Source organism: Rosa rugosa, chromosome 2 (assembly GCF_958449725.1).
Source record: "Rosa rugosa chromosome 2, drRosRugo1.1, whole genome shotgun sequence".
Lineage (NCBI taxonomy): Eukaryota > Viridiplantae > Streptophyta > Magnoliopsida > Rosales > Rosaceae > Rosa > Rosa rugosa.
The window spans coordinates 33,197,788-33,205,744 of NC_084821.1; the positions used below are offsets into that span (position 1 = coordinate 33,197,788).

A 7,957-nucleotide genomic window follows, 5' to 3' on the forward strand; every position below is an offset into this window, starting at 1 on the left:
TTGAACAAGTAGCTAAAGTTGGAAAGCCTTTCATATTCTTTTCACTATGTTATCCCAAAAGATATCCCCATATATGATTGACAAAATATCTGGGAGAAATTAGACAAAATATCACGTTCCTTTTCTAAGTTCTAACTGCACCTACAATCTCTCCCAGAAATGGGGTCACAAAACCAAGACCCTCAAACCAGCCTATTTCAAGAAGTGAGATGCGCCACAGATACAAGAAGTAAAAACCTTTACAAGCTGTACAGATTTCTGGTGGGTGTTGCAGGAAAACAAACAAAATCTCTTGCACCTGGCTGTTGGGTCTTTACTTTTTTGAGTAGGTCAGAAATGGATCTTGAGCAATTGCCAATACATCTGGCCTCTCAGCTTGATTATATGTTAGACAACGCCGAATAAATTCCTGCAAACAGAAATATGAAAAATAATATCACCAAGAGCACTTTAAGAAAATAAGCAATTGAAGATCTTCCGAAATATGCGGTATCCCACAGTAAAAGAAACCCTCATTCTTTTTTTCTTTTTCCTTTTTAGTCTGAAAAAGATTCCCTCATTTCAACAGAACCTAAAAGAGTCATTTGATGGTAGACCACTCTTCGAAAGGAACAAGAATAATGATAGTTTATGCATGTAACAGTGACACCCATCTTATGAGATTTACAACTAAATTCTGTGCACGAATCCATTTAATTTTCCAAAGCTACATTCTCTCTCGCCTTTCCTCAATCTCCTCCACGCACTGTTCTCATTTTAAAGGAAAGAGGTATGGAATCCTAAAACTTTTCCAGGTGGGCTGCTGACTATCTTTTAGCAGTGAGGGGTAAATTAACAACTTGATTAAAAGTAAAGGTCTCATTTCGGCTACTAACCAACAAAATAATGCACATCTTTTTACACATGATTTGTAACTGTTCAGTTCATTTGCAATGAGTTGTATTAAATACCCATGTTCATGTTTAAAAACAACGCACGTCCTAAATCAAAGCTTACCAGGCCAAGATCCAACACAGCAACACCACTATGATTCTGATTTTTTTTTTTTTCATGAGCACTAGGTAAGATCATTCCTAAGAACAAACTACTAAACATGCCATACCAACTATGAGCATAACTAACCTTTGCCTCATTTGAGATGGATGGTCTAGAAGGAAACTCAACTTTTCGTGCTTTGATAATTGTGTCTTCCCGCAGTATTCGTTCCTGGGTCTGGTCATGCCCAAAAGGACGTCTGCCAAATAACATTTGGTATAATAGAATACCAGCTGACCAAACATCAACCTGCTCACCAACAGAGACCATGTTAAAAAGTGTTTGTACCCAGGTTGAGAAGAAAAATGTAAAGGAGAAAGTTTGGTTTTCTTCTAAGCTTTAGTTCAAGTGAGAAAACTATGGAGACACCAATTGTACGGGTAACCTAAAGAGAATAGAAGTACATGGTCTGAAGGAAATAAACATTTCTGAAAGTTACTAACCTTTGATGAGATAAGAGGTGTCCTGCTGAGCTCAAAGCATTCAGGAGGTAGATACCTACAGATAGCAAAAGAACCATAAAAGGGCTGCTACTTAACTAATGATACTAAAACATGTCATGGAGCAGAAGAGGAAAACCACTGGCTAAAACAGAACAAAGTTTAAGACCAACAAATTTTATCTTCACATCTTTGTAACCCCACCTCAATCAGCATGAAAGCTATCGAGCACATAATATCAAAGATTGTCAAGGTAAAAGCACTTTTCAAATGAACTCGGCAAACTAATGCCATAACTAGAGTGACAAGGATACACATTGATAATTCAAACTCAACGGCTACATAACTATATTCTAATAAAAAAATTTGTGATATGAAACAAAATTTTAAAGAAAAATTAAAATGCAACACAAATCAAATGGCTAAGTAATGCAGTGCCCTTAAAAAAACGAAAAGAAGAAAGAAAGAAGAATCCTGCAAAAGTAGTACGTATGCTGATTTTACAACACTCACCAATAAGTTCCAGCACCCTGGGACGTAAGTTCCATACCCTGGGATCCAACATCATCTTCCACAATCTTGCTGAGACCAAAGTCGGTCACTTTCGCAACACCAAGTTCATCAAATAGAACATTTCCAGGCTTCAAATCATAATGTATAATCTTCTGTGTTCTCTTGTTCAAGTAAATAAGGCCTTGAAATATCTGAAAGATAATGATCCTAGCTTCCCTCTCAGGCAATACAGGTGTTGCTTTGAGAACAGCGTCAAGATCTTTCCCTGAGGAGGAAAAAAAATGGAAATATCAATAATAACAATAGGATAAAGAAGGATGAGACAATAATACTATACTAGAGTTAATTTTGAATATGTTCCTCTTTGAACATACAAAATTAGCTGTTTCAAACCAGTATAGCGAGAGTACATACCACTACAGTACTCCAAGATGGTGCAGAATGTATTCTGATCGATCTCAAAAATGTCCCAAAGCCGGACAATGTGATGATGCACCAAGGTTTTGTGAATATTGTATTCCCGAATTGCGTGCCTTATGTAACTCTGCTTCTTCTCCTCACTCCACTGAGCATTTAAACCATGAAGTTTACATGCAACGTATCTGTGCTCTACCAAGTCAAATGCCTGCTGGAAATTTCTTACTTCAAATCACTGCAAAAAGGTATATCTTTACAATTGCCAACATTGGCAAATGATTACCTAGACTTTTGATCCAGTATGTAAACCTTTACTAGAAATTTGTGGAACTATTTCTTGTTATAAAACCAGATTATACAAACTCTGACCTTGTAAACTTCACTGAATCCTCCTTTGCCAAGAAGATTTAAGAGGGCATATCTGTGGTTGAGAATCTGAAAATTGTTAAAACGGGAACCATCCTCATCACGTATGCGTTTCATTTCACGTATAAGCCTTCCCTTTTCCAGTTCATAGCGGTCCCTTTCACGAAGTAAAACTTCCTCCTCCTACATATAACCATAATTAAAAGACAGAAACAAGGACCTGTTTAGTATGCCTTCCCAACATAATAGAAACAAAATGGATTAAGCAAAAATCAAGCCAACTATTGAACTTACTCGTTTGATGCTCGCTAGACGGGATTTATAGATCTCATCCTGGATTACAGATTCTTCTTGTATTCCAGTTTCAGCATCAACTGCATCACTCTTATCTTCAAGAAATAAAAAGCTCAATTAGTACTCATCCTGCAACAAGACTAAAAAATGGCCCATGCAAAACTTCATTCGTGGCTTGAAAATGCCAACTTTTGTGCCATCAAAGAGGGCATAGAAGGGGGGGGGGGGGGGAGAGAGAGAGAGAGATAAAAAGCATTCAGCTATGCCATTATGTTTAGACCAGTGTATTGCAGGGGTCACTACCAATGTTGTAAAAGAGAAAAGCAGTCAATATAGGAGACGATATGATAACAATTTGTGTCATAGTTTAAATCCTCGAAAGTAACCAAAACAGGAATGGCAATAGGAAAAGACAGGCAGCAGAAATTTACCAGTTTGCCTTTTTTTCAACGACTTTCGCTGCCTCTCAACAGCCTCCTTAGTTTCTAATAATTGTCTCTACAAAAAGATTTCACAGAAATGTTAGCATATGTTTTATACCTTTTATATTGAAATGGATCCAAAGAAACAAATTGCAAAGCTTATTAATTATTAGAATGACAGCATATGTAGACAGAAAAAGAAGACAAACTAGTAGAAAACTAACAACAGGACTTATAACAGCTAACTGACAAAGAATGTAGCAAACTAGTTATTATCTTTCATGTTGTTCAGAAGTCCAAAATAAATAAAAAATAAATAAACCATTTGTCTGATATAAACTTTTGAAAGAGGTTCATTGACCATAATAATATAATTAGACACATACTTCCACAATGAAATCCCAACCAAACCTATAGCAAGGAAGTACGATTTGATCTAGCCAGAATCCAGAACCTTTCTTTCTTTTAAGAAACTTTAAATTTTAAAAAATTATAAAAAGAGAAACAGACAAGTTTTCCATTAACGTAGTGCATAAGATTTGCACATAAGCAATATAAACCCAGCGGCCTATAGTTACACTGCTCAGACTTAGACAATGCTTTCAAATGACCTAAAAATATTCCGATGGGGAATCACAATTTGCATTACGTAAAATAATTACGAGACTTAAAGGGTGAACATAGTACATGTACAGAAATGTGAACCAAGTCAATAATTGACATCTGAAAGCCCATGACATGTGGAACTGAGGTGGGGACAAGAGGAAAAAGGAGGCTGAGAAAAAGAAAAGAGCAACAAGAACAGCATCCGCTAACAAGTCTTGGAAATTTATTTTCTTTTAAGCTCAATATTAGTCTGGAATCCCAACTTTTCCCAGGATAAATTTTGACGACTTCAATATTCTCATTATCTTCACTAATCTTTTATTCTTTAGTCGTGATTCTGGTTCATGCACTAGTATCTACATAAGTGGCTCATATAATCAAAAGAAAAGTCACTCCATCTGAACATAAAAATTACATGACTCGAGATAAAAAAAAAAATTTAAAAAAAAATTAATGAATGTCTGACAAGAACATACAAGATGAGCATTAAGATCCTTCAAGGCTTGCCCATCTTCCCATGTCTCAGATATTACAGTTCCAGCTCTGCAATGGACAAAAAAAATGATTAGTACAATATGGAAAAATAAAATGGAATGACTAGGGTAAGGGGATCCCATGAAAACCATCAACCAGAAGCATAAGGAAATCCCCCTGAGCACTAAAAATCCATTTGACTTTTCAAATATAGAGCTTAAAGCAACTGATACATTACCTGATTACACCCACATTGCCAAGCCTCAAGGAGTCCTGTCGTACTTTCAACCTTGCTTCCTGCCTCTCTGCTTTTGAAACAGAAATCAGCAGATCGGAGATTACTTTTGTTCTCTGCAGAAGAGGAAACCAAGAGTTGTAAGAATCTGCTAATATACAAATGATAGACAAAAAGTTCATACAGAGTGCAATCATTTGTGGCCCGAGCAGTTCATAATCTTCACAAAGGATAGTAAGTCTATAGATGTGTCAAACCAATCTTAAGCTAGAATGTGGCCATTAATTGGAAAAGACTGATGAAATATAAACTCTCTAGAAAAGCAAACCTTAGGCTTCATTTTCTGTTCATAATCTTTTACTTCTTTTAACTCCTGCACAAATCACAGAACATTGAAGCTTTATTACCCAAAAAAAAAAAAAAAAAAAAAAGAACAGAAATCAGACATAGGCAGCTGCCTATCCTACAACAAAGCAGAGGAGAGACACTACATTACGTATATATTGTACTCTTGACACTTATGTAGTTAAATAATTACTTTCTCTAATTGGCGGAAAAGATTCTGATGATCAGAGGCCTCTTGTCGTGATTTACGCAAATCCTCCTCTAGTGCAGCAACTTTTACACGTAAAGTCGCAACCTCCTCCTAATTTTTAGGAAACATAATAGTGCAATCAGTAATTATGAAAAGCTTTCTGTCCTCTATGATAAACACTATAGAATAACGCTTCCTCTATAAGTGGGGGAACAAGAACTTGCTGTGGCAAATACTCTTAATCTTTGGCTCCCTCCAAGGTTAAACAATAGCAAAATTAATATCATAAAACAGAGTTGAACGTAAACCACAAATCGTACATCTAAGGAAGAGCTGTTGTCATTACGAAGCTGATCTTTAGACCTGCTATCCTGCAAATGTGAATAAGTAAGAAATTAGCAGTTCACTAGAAATAAGTGTTCTGCAGACATAAACATGAATGGCCCCCAAAAAACACTGTCTTTCAGATCTTCCAACAAAAACATGAATTTTGGTACAGATGAAATTATAGGTGAGAAGCTTGATAATGGTAAAGATAATCTGACAATTTGACGAATAATCTATGACAAGTATAAGTAACAGGCTTGATGATGCTAGAGATAATATGATGCTGCACAGATGGTAACCGCTACAATAAAAGGACAAAAATTGAAATTGTAACAGCTCAAACCAAGAATCATAATTCATACCTTGTTGTATGAGTTCTCAAGCTCACCATTTGGGGGTGAAACTGTTGGAGGAGAAATTAATGATTTTGTCTGATCATGAACTCTTGAACCGCGACCCCGACCTAAGACAGAATTGGCCCTACCACGACCATGTTTTTTTCTATTTACATCAGAATTTACCTTGGTATCTACAACCATTTGCCTCACATCAGCCACTGCCTGCATATTCATAATTTTATTACAATTTACCAAATCCAGTTTCTACAGGGATGAAAGATAAAAAAAAATAAAAACATAAAAAGAATTTACTATGTGAGTGCATAGTGAACAATTCAACAGATTGATCTCAAATTCTCCTATGAAATGTCAAGATTCATACTACCTCAAAACTGATTGAAAAGAGCAATAGTATTTGAAGCCTAAACTAATGCATATATCGCAACTATAATCAATGGGCTACAGTATTCGGATCAGAAACCAGGTGATGAAAAGATAATACTAACTTTAACGCAAACAAGAACCTACCTCAACATGCTCAAAGATAGTTGTTGAAGTACCATCTTGTTGAAGTTTCTGGCGCTTCTGAGTATTGGCTTGTATTAAAAACTCCCCTCCATTCTGTCATATGAATGTGAACCAGGACACGATAAATGACAAATCGCGAACAACATTCTAATTCAATATTTAAATATTTAGTGCCGATAAAGTATATTTCTAAAATGAAAACATAATGAGATGTAATTGAGTGTATCCAAAACGGGATAATTTCTTTATTTGTCTTGCTCTGTAGGCGGACTTCTTTCTGCTGAATTATAATATTCTGCTTTCTATAACTTGTTTTATAAATTCCACGTTCCTTCTATAAAAAAAAAGGGTTCTAAGATCATGAATCATAGGAGCACACGCTCCAACCAAGTAAGGAAAGAGGATTTTGATAGCAGAACTTTCATTGTTGGAGAAACATAAGTAAAATCAACAAGACAACAACTTTCATAGTTACAAATGGGTCACACAAATTTGCAACAAGAAAAAGAGCAGTTTTAGCCATGTGCAAAACATATCCGGTATGATTAATTTGATCAAGCATGTAGTCAAGTGGCTTGAAATTTGAACAGTGAGATTCCTTGAAGCAGAAGATCGAAGTGCATTGCGAATACTAACAGCCAAAACATCATCAGTATTGTTCAATTTTGCTAAATGTGCAGTAGAACATCCTAAGGAATCAATGAATTAAAGGCGAAAGCAAGAGAGCAACAACTCATTAGAAGACTATACACACATTGTGGTGCATAATGACAGAAAGGAAGGGCTTACATCATCATCGGAATCACTGGAAGTAGAAGGCTCGGCGGACAAGTCAGCCGTCACGAATTTGGGGGCAGACGAGAGGGAGGACCAAGAAGACTGAGGCTGAGGCTGAGGGTGAGCAGGAGGAGCGGAGGAAGCCTTTCCGACCATGCGAGCTTCGAGCTTGGCAATCTTGGTGGGAAGAGAGTGGTCCGACTGGTTGGACGAATTGGAAGAGAAATGGAGCAGCATGTCATCCGACATTGTAGCCACTAGTCTCCAATCCAATGGCAGCAGAGACTTTCAGATCATTTCGTACGGCGTTGAATTGGAGAGGCGCATGGGTTTTCGGCGTCTGTTAAATTAGGGTTTGGGATTTTTGGACAAAGGAAGGACTATTGGGGAGGAGGGAGGGAGGGAGGGAATAAAAACTGACGAGGAGAAAAGCGAAACACTTTCTTCCTTATTTCAAGTTTCAATCTTAGCGAGTGTTTGTACTAGTTTGTTCTGTTCAAAATATGAATGTGGGCAAAGGAGGAGTTTTTTTTTTTTTTTTTTTTCTTTCTTTCTTTTTGGGGGTAACGAGGGTCTTCTGCAATAAATGATAAATGTGAATAAATTTTGAAAAGGAAAAAGTTTTTGTTTAATTGTTTGGTTTATTCATG

At 36.5% G+C, this 7,957-nt stretch overlaps 1 protein-coding gene across 2 annotated transcripts; it reads right to left on the minus strand.

The window, feature by feature from the left end:
• On the minus strand, positions 1-7,743 carry LOC133732542 (serine/threonine-protein kinase TOUSLED). Of its 2 annotated transcripts, none has more exons than XM_062160119.1 (16): positions 7,320-7,743; positions 6,531-6,623; positions 6,027-6,224; positions 5,658-5,708; positions 5,341-5,448; positions 5,131-5,175; positions 4,806-4,918; positions 4,570-4,636; positions 3,497-3,563; positions 3,066-3,160; positions 2,775-2,954; positions 2,403-2,616; positions 1,989-2,253; positions 1,479-1,533; positions 1,123-1,284; positions 1-409 (listed from the first exon to the last, which is right to left on the minus strand). In XM_062160119.1, the coding sequence occupies exons 1-16, from the start codon at positions 7,554-7,556 to the stop codon at positions 314-316; spliced, it is 2,046 nt and encodes a 681-aa protein (XP_062016103.1). In that variant the 5' UTR covers positions 7,557-7,743; the 3' UTR covers positions 1-313. The 2 variants fall into 2 exon arrangements, with proteins under 2 accessions (XP_062016103.1, XP_062016104.1); XM_062160120.1 differs by having other exon boundaries at positions 2,403-2,613; positions 7,320-7,741.
• Positions 7,744-7,957: the final 214 nt, after the last annotated feature.